The 20,332-nt window shown below is 41.1% G+C and overlaps 1 protein-coding gene across 1 annotated transcript in view; it reads left to right on the top strand.

Moving 5' to 3' along the window:
- The window catches only part of SLC36A2 (solute carrier family 36 member 2), a 75,077-nt gene that overhangs the window by 26,334 nt on the left and 28,411 nt on the right, over positions 1 to 20,332 (top strand). Inside the window, exons 4-5 of the mRNA XM_060144059.1 lie at positions 12,096 to 12,331; positions 19,932 to 20,097. Of these exons, the coding sequence (XP_060000042.1) occupies positions 19,934 to 20,097 (164 nt within the window). The 5' untranslated portion in view covers positions 12,096 to 12,331; positions 19,932 to 19,933. The remainder of the gene's footprint in view (positions 1 to 12,095; positions 12,332 to 19,931; positions 20,098 to 20,332) is intronic.

The following is a 20,332-nucleotide window of genomic DNA, read 5'->3' as shown; positions in this document are numbered from 1 at the left end:
AAATGACGGTAGCCTTAAAAGCATGTTTGAGACAACTTCAAATCTCCATACATTCTGTATTAAGGTCAAGGCGGAATATCTTGAGATTGCCACAAAAGCACTGAAAAGCCTGCTTCCATTTCCAACATCCTGTCTTTGTGAAGCAGAGTTTTCTGCAGTGACAGCAACCAAAACGAGATCATGGAGTAGACTACACATAAGCAACACACTTCGGGTGCCGCTGTCTCCCATCACCCCCAGATGGGACCATCTAGTTGCAGGAAAACAAGCTCAGGGCTCCCACTGGTTCTGCATTATGGTGAGTTGTATAATTATTTCGTTATATATTACAATGTAATAATAACAGAAACAAAGTGCACACTAAATGTAATGCGCTTGAATCATCCCGAAACCGTCCCCCCCACCGACCTGCTCCATGGAAAAATTGTCTTCCACGAAATCAGTCCCTGGTGCCAAAAACGTTGGGGGACTGCTGGTCTAAATTACACCCGTTCTACATGCCCACCTCCTCTGGGTATTGTTCCCTGATCCACACAGCAGAATCGCCACCTTATTTTTCCCTTCTCAATTCAACTCTATTAAAAAAAAAAAAAAAGAGGTAGATTTATTTTTTCCTTTTATTTATTTAAAATTTTTTTTTAGTTTATTGAGGTAACATTGATTTATAACATTATATAAATTTCATGTGTAGGACATTATATTTCGACTTCTCACCACCAAAAGTTTAGTTTCCATTAATCACCTGTTGATTTAAAAAATATTCACAACCTGAAAGTTGAGAGTTATGTTTTATCCAGTGGGAATTTTTAGGACTCAAGCCCAGGAGGCAGCACCTCAAGTAACCCTAAGAGAACTGCTTCAAGGAGGTGAGGGGGGGAGCCAGGTTATATAGAAGTTTTGCAACAAAGGGCAGGTAGTCGGGAACATCAAAAGATTATTGTTAATTAAAGAAAACCAGATACCCCAAGTTAAGGAATTTAGCACTTTTCTGTGTATGGGAAGATGCAAGAGTCTCAGCTCACTGAACTCATTCCTTTGATATGCATCTCAGCTATCTAGGGACAGTATTCTATATTTTCATATTCTTAGTTTCCTCAAGGTTCACAGTAGGGAGTGGCTGCAATCTGATGGCTGCCTGATAGCAGGTATTCTTTCCTTCCTGAGTTTCCTCAGGGCTCACCAGCTCACATTGGAGGGCTGCAATCACTGATGAGTGTGACATCCTTTGTTTAAATATTCCATTTATCAGTCCCTCCTTTTGGTCAGAAATTTGATCAATGTTTGGGAGACATTTCATGACCAAAATTTGTCCCACAGCGCTGGGAGGCTCATCCCAGACCAGGAGAAAATTCTTGTTGCTATGCCATTCCAGGTGTAATTTTTGGATTAGGCCCTGTTGGTAATTAAAGATTCTCTGGGTCCTCTGTCTTACTAGTCTACTATGATCTAGGAAATATTTTTCCTTATCGTTTCTTCCCATACCTAGAATCACACTATTACAATTATTTTATAAGAGTCATAAATGTGATTTATTTTTTCAGGATGTTTAGCCATCATCAAATTTGTTGGAGGCCTGGTTACCCACTAAGTACTGTAAGAGACAACAATCTTATAAGATAGACAGGATATAAGTAATGCAGCTAGTAATATTGACAAAGTCATAGTGCAGCAGGGAGACACAAATCATCAACAATTCGGAAATAAGGAACAAATTAAAACAAGGATTAGTATAACTAGTTGTAATAAACCATCCAGTCCATAGGAGAGCCAGCTGGAGAGGCCAAATTATGGGCAGGATCAGGTACAGAGAAAAAGATAAATGTTTTATCTTTGTTTACAAAGGTATACTTTATCAAGTTGTATGTCATAGCATAAGAGAAAAGTTTTTTCTGAAAAACAAAGATTAAAGCTAGTATACTTCCCAAAGTCATAAAAGTTATAAATCATATTCATCAGTTCATTCAGTCCCATGTAATTGATTCCTGTTGATCTGGATGAAGTAATCAGGTTTTCCGTCATTTGTTACACAGTAAAGGCCATCAGAAACTTATGTTTGTTAAAAAAAAGTTCTTTTTATGAGTCTTGAAAATCTACATTTTGTAAAAGCATCAGGACAAAACTTAAAATAACGTGGTTAAAGATTTGAGTACAAGGCAATTAGTAGGAAACGTGGATATTTCTGTGACATATAACATTTTAGAATAACCGGAATTATGACTGATAACGTTATATCAGGGCATACCAATGTTAGGAATTCCATATAAATTTTGGAATATCTATATTAATGACATTTATCCATACACTATAACCTAATTTTCATCTCCAGTCACTTGACATTGTTTCTGAAGTAATTAAACATACGAAATAAACTTAGTTTAACATTCCTCTCTAAGATGTCTGACATGTTCCTTCAAAGCATCCCAGAGTCAGCTGGAGGCTAAAAGAGCTTTAATTGGATTTTAATATTTGGGAAGTTTGTTAAAAATATCAAAACATTTTAAAATATAACAGGTCACTGTGAAACGATATTTATTCATTTAACCAAAGTCACAAAAAGATTACTTAAGGGCACAGAGACTCACACAATCTGTTATCAAAAAGGAGCACTCTGAGAAACTTTGTTCAAATTCCAGTCTTGTACCGGCTTATTTAACAACAAAATCTATTTACTTAATTAACTTCAATCTAAATTTAGTTAATCCTGACCATGTATAAAACTTTTTCCCCCCCTCGGGGTTTTCTTCCACAACCTTTCATCACTTCTGTCTTTATATCAGCCTGTCCCTTATTTTTTTATCCAAATAAACCAACCAGCCCTAAGACATATTTTTTTTCTTTTCCCTCAACAAAATGTAATTCCATTCCTCAAACCTTCTTTACTGAAAACGCACATTCTACTTTCCTACTGTACACTGAAATGTTTCCGTATTATTCCTGTTAGCTTTAATTACATGTTTAAATTGGAATCCTCAACTCTTAAAAACCTTAATTTCTAGTGAAAGTTAAGAAGTAAGCAATTATGAACTGTCTTTCACATTAGCATTCTGTAGATTGGTGGACATAAATACCAGTGATGATTTCTAAAAACATTTGTTTTCTTATAGAGGACATCTCAGGGTGGCACCAAACATTTTCATTAATAGTCCTAAATACCTTTAGTTTCTCTATTTAGTAATTGATGTCTCAGTATCTTATTTTTTTGGAAAATTATCTAGCTATTTAATAAACTTCCATCACTTAAATTAGCAGAACTCTAGAACTTTAAGGTATCAAGTATCTGTAAAGATCATTTTAACTAGACATTTCTAAAATATAATTAATTTTAAAGGGTTTACCCAAAAGTTCTTATCTCATTTACATTTACTTTAAAGTTTCAGCATATCAAGTTATTTCCTTGCAACAGGTATAATAAGGTCTTATTTGACTTCTATTAAACCTGGGTAATAAAGCATTATACTTAATGTTGATGACTAAGGATATGTCTATTAATTAGATCAACAAACAAACTTTAATACCAGATATCAACTTCATATTGAATATTTCCCAGTTCATGTGAACCTGAAAGTCATTTTGGCCGGTTTCTTTATTTGTAATCACTTTCTTTTAAAATTAAATAGAGCTCTTTATAAATTCAATTTTGATAATACTTTCCAGAGGTAGAGATATTTCATATATATAATGTGTACATAGACATAAACAGGCAAAACTAGAGAGCTCATGGCTTCACTTTAAAAAAAAAAAGTTATGAATCAGGTATTACAATATAAACTTACCAGTTTACAAAGAACAGTTGGAATACGTTAAAGTTGCTTGCTCAGATGACTAAGGCTTTACTATTTGTAAAGTTTAGCTGAGGGAGCATTCCCAGCGGTTTGAATTTTAAAACTGCCACTTTGCTATTTTTTTTCCTTGGTTTCAGGTCTTGCCAGACTGAGCTAATTAGGCTCAGTCTCAGTTCCTTGTGGCCTGTATTTGCATTTTCAGTTTGTAGAGATTTGCAACAGAAAGACAGTTGCTTTTAGTATCCCAAAGAACAGGTTTGTTACCTAAACCATACTAAAAGGTTTTTTCAGTGACAAGATTTCTAACTAAACTGAAATTTATTTTACGAGTTCTGTGTTCGAGAACTTTAGTGTTTAATTTCTCATGCCTTTAATGGTTTGTATAAGGCATTCAGCAAAGACCTTCTTTCTGAGTTTACAAGTTAAGCCAGAGCAAAATCACTGTTTTTCTTTTTATTAGTCCTTGAATGTTACTTCCCAGTTTTACTTACTTTTATGGCTCAGGTAACACTATTGGTGTCTTTTAGTATGTTCAATTAACATTTCCTGAGGGGCGGATTTATATGCCTTGTCTTATAATACCTTGTAGGGGAGGTATTTTCTAGTGAAGCATGCCTATCCCACAATATAATTAAACAAAACAGATGTATCCATCTTATATAAAGTCCATTTAAATATACCAATTTTATATATTTGCATCTCAATGCCGTCAGCTTTTTACTTTTCATTAGGGTCCAATCAACAAGCTTACAGGAGGAGTTCTAGAAGTTTTTCTTTTTTTTGTTCCCTGTCTATTTTATCTATTTTTATATAAAAGGCTCTGGGATCCCCAGAGTGGGGTTGAGCCAAGGGACTCAGACCCTTTGGCCTAGCTGTTGTCCCAAATCGTTGTTGGTCAGGTATCTCAGCGTTAAAAAAAAATTTTTTTTCTAGCCCCTTAAATATATTTTAAAACTGGGGTAAATAGAACAGACTTGTTTGGCTTTTAATGTTGGGGACCAGTAGGGGGGGTCCCTTTTGACCCATTTAACCTTAGGTCATGTAGTAATGTCAGATACCTTGTGTTTTAATTACATAAATGTCCATTTTATTTATCTCATTTTAAATAACCATCTAAAGATTTCTTTATTTATTTGAGATAATTCCTTTCAAATTTCTACCTTGGTGGAAATAGTATCCAGACTTTCCTTACAGGATTTTTCCTGTTAACGTTAATTATTCTAATGTTTTTATTAGCATCTGTAAGACCCACTGAGGGAAAGCAAAGATCAGGAATGAAATTTCCCAAACCAGTTTTTCTTCTTGTTTTAAACTAAAGAAGATCTTAGGTTAATCATTAGATGTATTTCTTTTTTCCACCTTTAATTTGATTTTTTTTATTTTTATAGGTACCAGTAAAACAGTTGTTTATAATAAGAGTGCACTAGATTCACTAATTTGTTAGTTTCTCCAGTTTTAAAAGGATCCATCATTTGTCCATTAAAAACATATATATATTTATAGTGATTCAAATCATTAAGACACAAGAGGCTTCCCCATAAGAGAGTGGGGGAGATTGTAACCAAGGTAAAATACGAGAGTTTACTCTCAGAAACGGTATGGCAGAGGTTAAGTTTTCCAAACATATACATACACATATAGACATACATGGAATGTCCTAGGAAGATCAGGTAGAACATATACATCTCAAAGACACAGAAAGAGAAATGCAGGTTTCCCTTTACAAGGACTTTGTTTAAAGTCAGAATTCTGAAAAGGTATTTTTATCAAGCCAGCTTTTTAACCTTAATTTAACTTAACTGCCTCTGCACTAAAAGGGCCTCTTCATTTTTAGGTCAAGATTTACTTTAATTTCCAATTAAGTAAATACTAATTGATATAGATCTGAAAACCCGGGCTCATAGGTCCAGATGGTTAACTCAAATTCCTTAGCAAATCCCAATGGATTTTTTAAAAAATATTTATTTATTTATTTTGGCTGCACCAGGTCTTAGTTGCAGCACGTGGGCTCTTAGTTGCGGCATGTGGCCTTCTTATTTGCGGCATGCGGCCTTCTTAGTTGCGGCATGCGGCTTTCTTAGTTGTGGCATGCGGCCTTCTTAGTTGCGGCATGCGGCCTTCTTAGTTGCGGCATGCGGCTTTCTTAGTTGCAGCATGCATGCAGGATCTAGTTCCCCAACCAGGGATCGAACCTGGGCCCCCTGCATTGGGAGCGCAGAGTCTTACCCACTGGACCACCAGGGAAGTCCCAACAAATCCCAATGGATCTTGACTTGGATCGGGAAGTTCCTTAGCCAAGGCTCTAAGTTCTGTTTCGGTCCAGGGTGTGTACCTAAGCACCAAGGATGGCTCACCTCTCCCTGTAATAGTTTTCTCCTTAAAGAGAGCTATAATCACTTCTGATTTTTTATCTTCCGTTGCTGGGGAAGAGGGAGCAGCAGGAAGCGGAAGAGTTAAAAGAGAAAAAGAGATAGCGTCTGGGCCAGGGAATTCTGATAGGAAAGGATACATGGGAGGAGCAGAGGGAGAGACAGAGTCAAAGACAGAGTGCTAGCAGCGTTTTTTAGTTCTGATGGTTTCAAAAAGTTACTCTATCATTTTCTCTTTTAGAAGCTTCTAGGTACCAATAAATGTAAGCTTTCCATTCAGTCTAGTTGGTCTTATGGCCGGCTTTTTCTAACTGTGCACACAAATATAGCAATTTTGGAATATCAGAAGAACCTAAATTTGGCCATTTTAGGTTGAGATCTCCTTTAGTATAATTTCCCCAATTAACTAGGTACTTGTAAGTATGAGCTCTGTACAGTGTTGTACATGAATCTGGCTGGGATGTTAGTCGGAGGTCGGTTTTCTGATGCCCCTCGTTTCTCTGTTTGAGAGATTCTATTTCCCATTTTAAGTTGAATTTGTCAGGGATGAAATTTACTAGTGAAGTTGTATCGTGGGCCAGTGTGCTGCTTGTGAGCTTTACTCCTCTAGGCATCACCCTACAGTCGTTTCAGCCCTCTTCTCCCTTCGGTGGTCTAAGACCGCTGCAGGTGCTTGGATCCCTGAATGGCCAGTTCTTATCCGCAACCCCTGGATGAGCAAGTGCTTTAATGAATGAGTAGGTTTCCCTATGGGACCACTGCACCGGTGTGAGGCCTCTGCCTCCACCACTCCCGTAAATTTCTCAGTTGCCTGAGAAAGCTGTAACCGGCCGGGGGCAGGCTTGTCCCTTTTCTTCAGAGCAAGGCTCTCATGTAATATCTTCACTTTTATCCCGACAGGTTCTATTAAGGCAGCCAAACTGAGGAAAAGCATCAGATCGACCTCTTACCTAACTACTCAGCCAACCACTCAGTCTCCTACAACTGAGCAAACCCTGGTTTCTTTCAACCAGGCACTCCCCCCCACCCTACCCTCCCCCCGCCCAGTATCTTTCAACTGGGTGGGTATTTCCCTGGTATCTTTCAACCAAAGCCTGGGCGGGGGCAGGTACCCACTATACACCACCAAATACAGCTCAGGATCATCAACCAACATGGGAGATCCGAGAACCAGGAGAGACTTACCCAAATTCGTCTGAACTCTCCAAGGAGGCGGACGGGCACAAGGGGCCTGTGCTGGTACCAAGCCTCCGGTTCCTCATAGAGTTCAGGCAAAGGAGAGAAGTCCACTCTGGGTCCCTTGCTCATGGTCACCATAACTGTTGACTTAAAAAAAAATGCACAACGTTGAGAGTTGTGAGTTAAGTTTTATTTGGGGCAAAGTGAGCACTGGATCTGAGGAGACGGAGTTTCAGATAGCTCTGAGAAACTGCTCTGAACAGGCAGGTTATATAGAAGGTTTGTAACCTGCCATCTAGCAGCCATCAGACTGGGGCCACTCCCTACGGTGAGCTCTGAGGAAACTCAGGACGTGAAAATACAGGATACTGGCCCCAGATAGCTGAGGTACATATCCAAGGAATGAGTTCAGGGAGCCCAGACTCTTGCACCTTCCCATACATAGAAAGGCGCTAAATTCCTTAACTTGAGATATCTGGTCTTCTTTAATTAACAATAATCTTCTGATGTTCCCGACTACCTGCCCTTGGTTGCAAAAACTTCTGTGTAACCTGGCTCCCCCCTCACCTCCTCAGAGCAGTTCTCTCAGGGTTACTTGAGATGCTGCCTCCTGGGCTTGAAGTCCAAAAAATTCCCTCCGAGTAAAACCTAACTCTCAACTTTTAGGTTGTGAATAATTTTTTAAGTCAACACCTAATGGAATATTTCTCTCTCTTTTTTTTTTTTTAAGGTAAGGTACTAGTTTTATCTATCTATCTATCTATTTAATTATTTATTTTTGGCTGTGTTGGGTCTTAGTTGCTGCACGCAGGCTTTCTCTAGTTGCAGTGAGCCGGGGTTACTCTTCGTTGCTGTGCGCGGGCTTCTCATTGCGGTGGCTTCTCTTGTTGCAGAGCACAGGCTTTAGGCGCATGGGCTTCAGTAGTTGTGGCACACAGGCTTAGTTGCTCCGCGGCATGTGGGATCTTCCCGGACCAGAGCTCAAACCCGTGTCCCCTGCATTGGCAGGCGGATTCTTAACCACCGCACCAACAGAGAAGTCCCTCACTATTTTTTAATGCCCAAACTTCATAGCATAAATATATCTCTCCCACTATAATTTTTCTGTACAATATTTATTTAGGAAACATTTACATTTATGTCCCCAGACTCAATACAACAGGTTTAACAAAACAATCTGTGAGAAATATCTTGAGATATTTCTTACACTGTCTTACATCCCAGACACAGCCAAATGTTAGAATCCCACACAGACAGCTTAGAACACAGAACAAATGTCCACAAAGAGGATGTGGAAGATGTTACTGTAAACAAAGCAACTTTTTGTAACAAGCACGTTAATTTGTGTTCAGAATCACATTGTAAGCATTTATAGCCTAACATCAGTTAATTACGTACATAGCGACACTCTACTGAGTTTTAGTTATGTTTCAAAAATTGGCTGAGTGTTTGGGTTGATGTGCCATGTGACATAATCTTTCCAATTCAAAATAATCAGGCATGTTTGCACAGGTCAAAATTTTAGGAGCAGTTTACTGATATTAAGAAGGGTTTCTTTTCCCCACAACAACTAGGTATTTTGTTTTTAGGGGAAAACTGTAATAAGGGCTCTCATTCAACTCAACCTAAAGTAAATGGGGAACAAAAGGAGACTGTATGAGAAAGATCTTGGAACGGTCAAGCCCCAGGAAGGATCCTGAGGCAGTCAGAGGTGGGAGCAGACACACCCAGGAGTCAGGTCATATCAGGGCTTCCCGAGCCTCTGCTCAGGTTGACTCTGTGTATTGGCTTCCTTCCTTCATTTTGATGTGAACGAGCTCTATCCACAGCTCTTGACTTTTACTTTTTACCAGTGGTTGAGAGTCTGCCTGCCGACGCAGGGGACACAGGTTCGTGCCCCGGTCCGGGAAGATCCCACATGCCACGGAGCGGCTGGGCCCGTGAGCCATGGCCACTGAGCCTGCGCATCCGGAGCCTGTGCTCCGCAACGGGAGAGGCCGCAACAGTGAGAGGCCCGTGTACCGCAAAAAAAATAACAACAAAAAACAACTTCATTTAGAATTTGACTTGGGAAAGTTTATCAAAGATAACAAAAGGTTTTAAAACACTTGGTCAAATGGGATCGCAGGTCACTGTGAAATAATACTTATTCATTCAACCAAAGTGACAATAAAAGATTTTAAAGACAACTATAGAAAGTTATACCAGATTGCTTAAACGGTAAAGAAACTTTACAATATGTTACCAAAAGCAGATCAGTATTCTAAGAAAACTTTGTTCTCTTAACATAGAGAGAAAACCGAATTCTAGTTTTTGTACCAGCTTACTTTTAATATTAAAATTTATTTGCTCAATTAAATTTCACTATTATCCAGTCTTTTTTTTTTTTTCCCGAGAGAAGGAAGGATTAATTATTACTTGCAGCAAGTAAGGAGAACACTGAGGATCTTTCCCACAGCAGTGTCTCCCCAGACAGCAAAACTGGGGACATTTTAAGCGAAGGGTACATGCATATTCATGAGGGGGCTTCAGCAGAGGAAAATCCAGCATAGAATTGGGGCAGAGGTTGACAGAGTGCAAGCTTTAGTTGGTTGAAATCAAGAGGTTCCACATCATCATTCTGTCCTCCACATGGGTGGGGGGCCCTCAGTTCCTGCAGAGCTCAAAGATGTATTATTATGTATATCCTTTGGGAGGAACTAAGACTCTGCTTTACCACCACACGATTGTTTGACTGCCATTTCTCTGTTCCTGCATTCCTTTGTTCCCTTAAGATCATGAGTTACTGAGAACTATTCAAGGACAAGCATTGCAGCCAGGCTTAGATCACAAAATTAGTGCAGGAAAGAAAGTGAGGCATGAGAGGGTGGTCACATCCCACCCAGGTCTCAGGCGAATCCCTAGGATGGCTGCTGAGTATGGGTTCTTGGCTCAGCACAGGAAAGAATTCAAGGGTGAACCAAAGTGAAAGAAGCCTCATTCAGGGAGATACACACTCCACAGAGTGTGGGCCATCTCAGAAGGCGAGAGGCCAATATTAGCCAGTCTTGACCACGTACAAAACTTTTCTTGGGTTTCCCTTCCCACAAACCTTCTAAAACTTTCTTTTTCACCTTGAGATTTTGTCCTGTGTTTTCCCTTTGTCTCTCTCCAGGACAAAATTACTTTCTTTTCTCTTAGCAAAATGCATTTCCATTCCGTATACCTTTTCCTTTCATATAAAAGTGTTTTCCTTATTTTCACTTAATTTCTAGTGAAAACCAAGAAGGAAGCAATTATGAACTGTCTTTTACATTAGCGTTCTATAGATTGGTAAACTTATAAATATTATTTATGATTTTTTTAATGTGCTATTTTTATAGAAAAAATTCACTGTAGCACCCTGGTGCTACACTGAAATTTCAGTCCTAAATATCTTTAACTTCTCTTTAAAAGGAAGCTTATGTTCAGTAATTAATGTTTCAGTATCTTATTTGGGAATGATCTAGATATTTAATGAACTTCCATCATTTAACTTAACTTAGCAAAACTCTCAGGTTTCAAGTTACCAAAACTCTGGAGAAAGTTAATTTTAAGTAGACATACCATAACATGTAAGTATTCTTAAAGAGATCACCTGAAAGCTCTTACCCCATTTATATCTATTTAATTCACTTGTTCCCAACAATTATGTTTAGATTACCCATGAAACTTTTATGAGACATTAGACCAACTCAGCCATCATTCTAAGCTATTTTTCTTACCAGTGAATTTTATTTATTTATTTATTTATTTTAATTGATTAATTAATTAATATTTTATTTTTGGCTGCGTTGGGTCTTTATTGCTGCACGCAGCCTTTCTCTAGTTGCAGCACGCGGGGGCTACTCTTCATTGCAGTGCGTGGGCTTCTCATTGCTGTGGTTTCTCTTGTTGTAAAGCACGGGCTCTAGGCGTGCAGGCTCAGTAGTTGTGGCTCGCGGGCTTAGTTGCTCCGTGGCATGTGGGATCTTCCCAGACCAGGGCTCAAACCTGTGTCTCCTGCACTGGCAGGTGAATTCTTAACCACTGCGAAGTCCTTACTGGTGAATTTTTTTTTTTTTTTCTTTGTGGTACGCGGGCTTCTCACTGTTGTGGCCTCTCCCGTTGCGGAGCACAGGCTCCGGACGCGCAGGCTCAGCGGCCATGGCTCACGGGCCTAGCCGCTCCGTGGCATGTGGGATCTTCCCGGACCGGGGCAAGAACACGTGTCCCCTGCATCAGCAGGCGGACTCTCAACCACTGCGCCACCAGGGAAGCCCCTTACTGGTGAATTTTATAAGAGGGATAATATAACCTTATTTGACTTTTAGTAAACCTGTATTAATTAAACCAACAAACTCTAATAACAAGTATTAACTTAATATTGAATATTTCCTAGATCATGTGAACTTGAAATTCATTTGGGTTAGTTTCTGTTACATTTAGAAATATTTAATTTGTAAGCACTTTTAAGTCAGTTAAATAGAGCTCTTTTATAAATTTGATTTGATAATACTATCTGAAGGTAGAGACATCACATGTATAATGGATACACAGAATATAAACAGACATTTTCAGAGATCTCATAGCTTCATTTTAAAACTTAGTCATGAATCAGGTATTAATGATACAGTTTAAACTTACTAGTTTATAAATAACCGTTGGAATAAGTTAAATTTATTTGCTTAGATGACTAAAGCTTTTTTACTATTTGTGGAGAAGACTTTTTAATTTTATTTTTATTTATTTACTTTGGCTGCTCCAGGTCTTCGTTGTGGCACACAGGATCTTCACTGTGGCATGTGGGATCTTTAGTTGTGGCATGCAGACTCTTAGTTGTGGCATGTGTACTCAATTGTGGCCTGCAGGCTTAGAGCATCCTGCGGCATGCACACAGCATCTATTTCTCCAACCAGGGATTGAATCCAGGCCCCCTGCATTGGGAGCGTGGAGTCTCACCTACTGGACCACCAGGGAAGTCCTGTGGAGAAGACTTTTAAGGTTTGTATTTGTTCTTAATAAATCTTTATGGAGACTGTGAACTAAGATTTTGGGTGAGGGAGACTTTCTAGCAGTTTGAGTTTTAAAACCTTCTTTTTCCCTTTTTTTTTTTCCCCCTTTGGTTTCAGGTTCTATCTGATTGAGCTAATTAGGCTCAGTCTCAGGTCATTGTGGGCTATATTTACATTTCTGATTTGTATAGATTTGCAAGACAAAGATACCTGCTTTTAATTCCCCCAAAGAACTGGTCTGCCACCTAAATTATATCAGAAGATTGATTTGCTAGACTACATTTTCCTTAATTTGATTTTTTTTTAATATCCGCAAGTATATTTCCCACTAAACTGAAAATCAAGGGCTCTGTGTTCTAGAACTTTAGGATTCAATTTATTATGTTTCCAGAAGTTTGCACAAAGCATTCAACAAAGGCCCACTTTCTGAGTGCACAAGTTAAACCCAGAGCAATTTACCCTAGGGGAAAAAAGTCTCCATTATTGCTTTTATTATCCCCTGAATATTAGCCCCCAGTTTTTACTTCATATTGTGTGGGCTCTGGTAACTCTCTTCGTTTCTTTTAGTATTTTAATTAATATTGATTGGGGGGCAGATTTATATGCCTTGTCTTCTAGTACCAGGAATATTGTGCAAGTATTCCCCAGTGAGACATAATGTCTATCCCACAATATAATTAGGCAAAAGAGATGTAACCATCTTATATAAAGCCCATCAATTTTTATCAACTTTCATCTCAATTCTATTAACTCTTATACCTTTAACTTTAGCTTCCATTAGGACCCATTAACAAGACTTGGTCTTACAAGGAATCTCAGAAACTTTCATTTTTATCCCCTGGCCATTTTATCCATTTTTGTGTAAAAGGCTTTGGGGTCCACAGTGATGGGTTGAGCCAAGGGACTCAGGCCCTTTTGTCAGTCTTTTAACTTGATTAATTGATCTAACTGTTGCCCCAAACAATTGCTGCTCAAATATCTCAGTGTAATTTTCTTCCAGCCTTATAAATTTTTTTGAACTGGGGTAAATAGAGCAGACCTGTTTGGGTCCCTTTAATGTTGGGGGGGAATGCTAATAGGGTCTCTTTGGCTCATCCAACTTTAGGTGGTGTTGTATCAAAACCTTTGTTTTAATCCCATCAATTCATTTTATTTATCCCACTGCTTAATAACCATCTAAAGATTTCTGTCCTGTTGGGAGGAGTACTTTTTAAATTTCCACCTTGTTGGGGAGAAGTCTCTTGACTTTCTCCTCAGCTTCTTCTTTGTTAATCAACTTAATTAACGTTAATTAATCTAATATTTTTATTAGCATCTCTAAGACCCATTGAAGGGAAGCCAAGACCACAAATAAGGCTTCCTAAACCACTTTTTGTTTGTTTAATTTGTTTTAAATTAAGGGTGTTCTTAAGATCAGATTCTAATTTGGTCTTTCCATGGTACCAATAAAACAGCTATTTATAAGAGAACTCTCTAAAAATTTAGAAGTTTCTCCAACTTAAAGTGTCCATTGTCTGGCCATCGATGAGTAGTATTTTAATAGCAACTCAAACCAAGACGACACAAGAGTCGTCCTCAAGAGAGAATTCAGAGGATGTGTTACCGAGTCCAGGCTTTCTCTGCTCGCCACATGACAGGCCAATACATCAGGAGACGAGGTGTTGAGGCAAGGAATAGCGACTTTATTTGGAAAGCCGGCAGACCGAGAAGATGGCAGACTAGGGTCCCCCAAAACCATCTTATCAGGGTCTGGATGCCAGTTTCTTTTATAGAACAGAGAGGGAGAAGAGGTGAGGAAATAAAGTAAAAAGGCCATTTATCTTGCAAAATAGGAGGGGATCTGTTAATTTCTTCTTTTCTGCAGCCATTCGCAGGTGGGTAGGGTCAAAATGTCTCTGTGAGCTGAGCAAAGACACTTTGGTACCCTGTGGCAGGATGCTTACAGCCTTAGACAGTGATTATAATAACAAAAGCAGTGAAAAGTTAAAGTAAAACAAACAGATCCAACATGGATTCAGAATTGGCTCTTCCCTGTTACAGATGCAGCCTTCACAAAGATCCAGAAAGTTTACTCCCCAAAATAGTCTAAGAAAGTAAAGGCCTGCATTGTAGAGGCGATGCAACAAAGGCTGAGATGACAAAGGCTCCTTATGGGCTGGGACCCCTTCTGATAAATTTCCCTGAAAATTGGCACAGTTAAAGAGACTGCTCGGAATCCCAGTCTATTTGACTGACTGCCAAATGTATGTGTACGTTCTGGACGGCAGAGACCAAGCTCTCCAAACACAGAACAAAACGCCTAAAAAGATCAGTTAGAACATTTACATCTTAAAGGCATGGGGAGAGAAGTGCAAGTTTCTCCTTTACTGGGGAAAGAGGAAGCAGCAGGAAGCAAAGGTGATGAAAGAGAGGGAGAGAGATGGCATCTGGATCAGGCAGTTAATATAAAAGAGGATATGAGGGAGGAGCAGAGAGTGAGGCATGGTTAACATTAGCAGCTTTTTAAAAATTCTGATGTTGTTTCAAGCAATTTTTTGGTTGGTTTCCTACAAAGAAGTTAGCTTATCATTTCCTCTTCCAGAAGTTTTTAAATACCAATCAAAATAAGCATTCCATTCAGTCTGCTCTTTAACTGTAGACACACACACAAAAATTAATTTTGGGGCTTCCCTGGTGGCGCAGTGGTTAAGAATCTGTCTGCCAATGCAGGAGACATGGGTTCGAGGACTGGTCTGGGAAGATCCCACATGCTGCAGAGCAGCTAAGCCCGTGAGCCACAGCTACTGAGCCTGTGCTCTAGAGCCTTTGAGCCATGGCTACTGAAGCCCGCATCCCTAGAGCCTGTGCTCTGCAACAAGAGAAGCCACTGCAATGAGAAGCCCGCGCACCACAATGAACAAACACTCAATGCAGCCAAAAATTAATTAATTTTTTAAAAAAATTAATTTTGGAACGTGAAAAGAGCCCCAATTTGGCCATTTTAGGTTGAGGTTTCCTTTAGTATATTTTCCCCAATTAAGTAAGCATTTGTAAGTATAATTTTCACAGGTAGCATACATGAACCAAGCTGGGGTGTTAGCTGGGGGTTGGCAATCTGTTGCTTCTTTTTTTTTTATTTTGAAATGTTTGTTTCCCATTCTGGGTTGGTTTGTCAGGATGAACTGCTACAGATGATTGTGTGGTGGGCCAAGGTGCTGTCTGTGAGCTTAACTCCTCTAGGTGTCACCCTAGAGTCGTTTCAGCTCTTTTACATGTCTTGGCTTTTCCCTTTGGCAATCTAAGACCGCCGTGGTTGCTCCGATCACTGAGTGGCCAGCTCTTATACGTGGTTCCCCAGAGGAGCAAGTTTTTTAAATTAAATAACTGGGTTTCCCTATGGGACTGCTACCTGGTATGAGGACTTGCCTCCACCACTCCTGCAAGTTTCTCAGTTGCCTGAGAAAGCCATTGCTGGCCAGGAGGAGATGTCCCTTTTCTTCTTCAGAGCTGAAAACTCTCATGTAACATTTTTACTTTCATTCTGACAAACTCAATTAAAGTAACCAATTCGAGGGAAAATAACAGGCCAGTCTCCTACCTAATCACTCAGTCTGAACCTACTCAGTGTTTTTCAACTGGGGCAACCCAGGTACCTCTTCTTGAAACTAAGTCCAAGGAAGACCTACTCCTCACAGGGAGGGGTTTATCCACCACCAAATAAAACTTAGGATCGTCTGCCAATAACGGGAGATCCAGGACCCAGGAGAGACTCAACCAAATTCATCTGGAATCACTGACGAGGCAGACAGGCACAAGGGGCGTCTGCTAGTACCAAGACTCTGGATCCTCATAGAGTTCAAAGGAGAAAAGTCTTCTCTGAATCCTTTCATGGTCACCAAAACTGTTGACTGAAAGAAAAAATGCACAACGTAAAAGTTGCGAGTTAAGTTTTATTCAGGGACCTTACTGAGGACTGTAGCCCAAGAGACAGCCTCTCAGATACCTCTGAGGTATCTTATCCAAAGAGATAAGGGAGGCGCCAGGATATATGAGTTTTTCTGCTGGAAAAACAAAAAAACACATAGTCAAGCATCAAAAGATAATCACAAAGAACACACATCTCAAGCTAACAATTTTAGTGAGTTCATTGAAATTATTCTTTAGATATGCATTTTAACTATCTAGAGCCAGTCAAAGCATAGAATGCTTCCTGAATTTCCTTCAGGGTGAACTGTCAGTGGGCGACTGCAGTGGCTCATGGCCTAATCCTTGCAGAACTGGAATGGCAGGTCCTAAAATTCATTTGGAAACTTGATTGATGCGTGAAACCCCAAAGTCTTGAACCACATAAACTATGTACATGGGAGGGTTTTGTTTTGTTTTGTTTTGTTTTAATTCTAGAGTTTCTACTATGCACTAGGGATATACGGGAACATGGGAATAACTAAACTACAGCTTCAGAGTCTTGGATTCAAATCAGAGCCCTGCCTTTAGGCAAGTGAAGTAAACTTTTCTGAGCCTCGGTTTCCTCATCTAATGAGGATAATAAGAGTGCCTACCTTATGTAACACACTTAGTCTAGAGCTAGGCACATGTGAGTGTATTATCATTTTTATCTAGGCAACAGGAGAGCCATAGTAAACAACCACAGGCTATGAAAAGGTGGCTGAGGAAACAAGGATGGGGTAATAAATTCCACCTGAGTATTGGTTTCATGGTTGTTTTTGGTCCCTAACTTCCAGCCCAAAAGAGTACTTGTGTTCATTTCCACCAGATTATATTGGGTTGGCCAAAAAGTTCATTCAGGTTTTTCCGTAACATCTTACAGGAATCCGAACTTTTTGGCCAACTCAGTACAACCTCAGGCAAAGCATTCCCCGGCTGTCTGCCTCAGTTCTCTAATCTATTAAAGAGGGGCAATTCTTCCTAGTCCATAGAGTAGTGGAACTCAAACTCTGGCCAGTATCAGAACCACCTGGGGAACTTGGTAAAAATAGAAAGGCTCGAATTCTCCCTACTTCAATAAGTCTGGGTCTCTGTGTGCTTTACTATCTCCCCAGGTGATTCTGATAACACACCAACTTTCCAAACTGCGATAAAAGAATAAAAAACACAAGGTTCTCTGTTTACTTTAAAGGGTCATAAAGATTCTCATTACGTAAGTCCCATTTGTTCCACCTTCTATGGAGAGGTCAGGCAGTTCAGGCTGTCCTCACATAAGTTGTATGTGCCCCAACCCAAGAGGAGCTGGACCTGCATCTCAGCATCCAGTGGGAATGAAAAGCACAGGCCCTGGGGTCCTCAGTCCCTTGGAGGCCCTCTATAATCTAGTACCTATTTCACCAAGGGGGAAAGGGGAGCAGTACCTTTCCCAGGATCACAATGGTAGAGCTGTAGTGGAACCCAGAGCTACAGATGCCTGGACCAGTGTTAGATGGGCTTATTTTGGAGGCTCTCGTCCTGGAAGAATCCCTCTTGCCTGCTGACAGGTGGTACAACAAGTTGGAAGTCTGCAGGCAGTGCCCTGCAGGTTTTCTTGTAGGTGATGATATCTGGGAAGGGCCCCAGCCAAATTCTGATATTCCAGCAGCCCTGTTCCCAAAGGCTTGAAGATTAACTCAGGGTTCTTCTCCAAACCTGGAGAGGAAAGCAAGAACTAGTATTTTTTTTTTTTTTTTGGCCACACCACATAGCTTGTGGAATCTTAGTTCCCTGACCAGGGATTGAACCTGGGGCCACCACCACAGTGAAAGCGTCAAGTCCAAACCACTGGACAACCAGGGAAGTCCCAAGAACTATTCTTTTTTTTTTTCTTTTGCGGTACGCGGGCCTCTCACTGTTGTGGCGTCTCCCTTTGTGGAGCACAGGCTCCGGACGTGCAGGCTCAGCGGCCATGGCTCACGGGCCCAGCCGCTCCGCGGCATGTGGGATCCTCCCGGACTGGGGCACGAACCTGCGTCCCCTGCATCTGCAGGCAGACTCTCAACCCCTGTGCCACCAAGGAAGCCCCCAAGAACTATTCTTATATCTGAACATCTCAAGACAATCTTATTTACTGATCTTGTTGCCTGAACAAGAATAAAGAACTATCGGTGGATGAGATCTGAGATTAACATCACATTATGGAATCTCTGCCGCCCCACAGGCCAGGAATACTGCCACGTAAATGGTGCTGGACAAGGGAATAGAGGATGTTTCTCAAACCACAGTGAGTGTTTCAGTTGATTCAGGGCAAGAAACTTGAAGAGTGGGGCAAGGATTCAAACCAATAGGTCAGTGTAGTGGTCAAAGCCTCAGCCTTCAGAGATAGAAAGATCTGACTAGGGTAGAGTTTGGGCTCTGCAGAGGATTTGCTGCGGCCTTGGGCAAGCTATTCTTTACTTCCCTGAGCCTCAGTTTCCACATCTGTAAAAACAAAATAACAGTGCTACCCAGAGAAGTAGACAGGCTTTGTGGAGTCTGAAGCTTATACCACTGGGAAGGGGATTGGGGGTAGCAGTAAGGGGTGGAGAGCGCCTCTTTAAGAAAAAGAACACAAAATTACAAATTCAAAATTGCATGTAGGACCTTGGAAAGGGTCCCGTGTGAGGGAGGGGCCCAGACAAATCTGTCTTGAATGCTACCAGTTCGCTGTGAGACCATTTAAATAAAGCTCGTGGCACATGAGATGATGACGTGGGGAATGGTGTGGCCTGAGTAAATGCTATAATTTTGAGGGAGGAGGAAATTTTGGCCCATTCATCTGTCACTGAAGCAGAGATAATGACAGAGAACGGAAACCTCCAAAGCCTTCTTCAGCTGCAGAGTTCTGTCCTGACTGCCACATGTGACCTTAGGCAACTCACACCCTCTCCTGAGGCCAGCGCTAGGCTAAGGGTTGAACAATCTCTGCCTCTCCGTCCCTTTGCAAAAGAATCCCCACTCCTGTCTCCCTGGAGCCTCACAGAAGCTAAGAAGCAGTTCGAGGTGAGTAAGTGCTCCTTTTTTTCCAGCTTAAGAAAGGGAGCTCCCAGAAGGATGCCTTAGAGCAGGCATGCAGCCAGTGAGAAGCGGAGCCCCTGCCCCAATGGAGGTGGCAGGGCGGGATAGATATTCTCTTGGATGTAGAAATAGGTTATTGGCTAAAAAGCCTGACGCGTTGGGCTCTCGTCCCTACTCTGTCACTTTTTTAGCTATGTGACCTTAGGCAGGTCCCTTTAGTTCAGAGCCTGATTTCCTCATTAGTTAATTTATAGGACTAAGTGAGAAAATATAGGTAAAGCACTTAGAAGAGCATCTATCCCTTAGTGAAGTGATTAATAAATAGTAGTTATCAAAATGATCAGTGTCGTAGTCGCTGTTGCCGTTACTGTTGCTAGGTAAGCGGGGATGACTCCCTCCGCAGTGCCCTCCCCTCCTCTCCTCCTCCTCCTGGCCATTGCTCCTCTTCCACTGGGCTTCTTCGGGGCAGGAGGCGCACCCTCCGGCGGAGGTGGGCGGGGCCTCGCTCCCGCTTGGCCAGCGCCTGCTAAGGGCACAAGCCGCCGCTGAGCTGGGGTTTGCACCTGACTGGACACCTTCCTGCTCAGTGCAGACCCCACCATCACCGGGAGCCCTCTCTTTGTGAACAGCCATGTCCATGACAAAGAGTGCCGGGGGTCCCCAGGGAGCTGTTGACCTCAAACTGGACCTCAAGCCTTCTTACGAAAGTGCCAAGAAGTTGCAGAACAAGGATTCCAGTTTCTTGGATGGAAGCCCTTCTGAGTCGCCGGACTTGGAAACGACCAAGGGCATAACGTGAGTGCTCTTTTCTGCCATCCCCAGTTCTGCCTTCCAGCCTGGAAGCTTGCAGTGGCAAAAACCCTGAGGCGGGTGTGTCTGACCCGCAACCCATCATGCAGCCTTGGGGAAACCAGAGCTGCAAAAGGTACAGTCAGAGACTGAGTCAACTTGAGAACTTAAAGGGGCAGGAGGGGAGACTGTCAGAAAGCCCTTAGGATAGAGTGATGTAGCCCCCAACATGTGCAGGTAG

Source organism: Lagenorhynchus albirostris, chromosome 3 (genome assembly GCF_949774975.1).
Source record: "Lagenorhynchus albirostris chromosome 3, mLagAlb1.1, whole genome shotgun sequence".
Taxonomy (NCBI): Eukaryota; Metazoa; Chordata; class Mammalia; order Artiodactyla; family Delphinidae; genus Lagenorhynchus; species Lagenorhynchus albirostris.
This window is presented reverse-complemented; position numbering and strand designations above follow the sequence as displayed.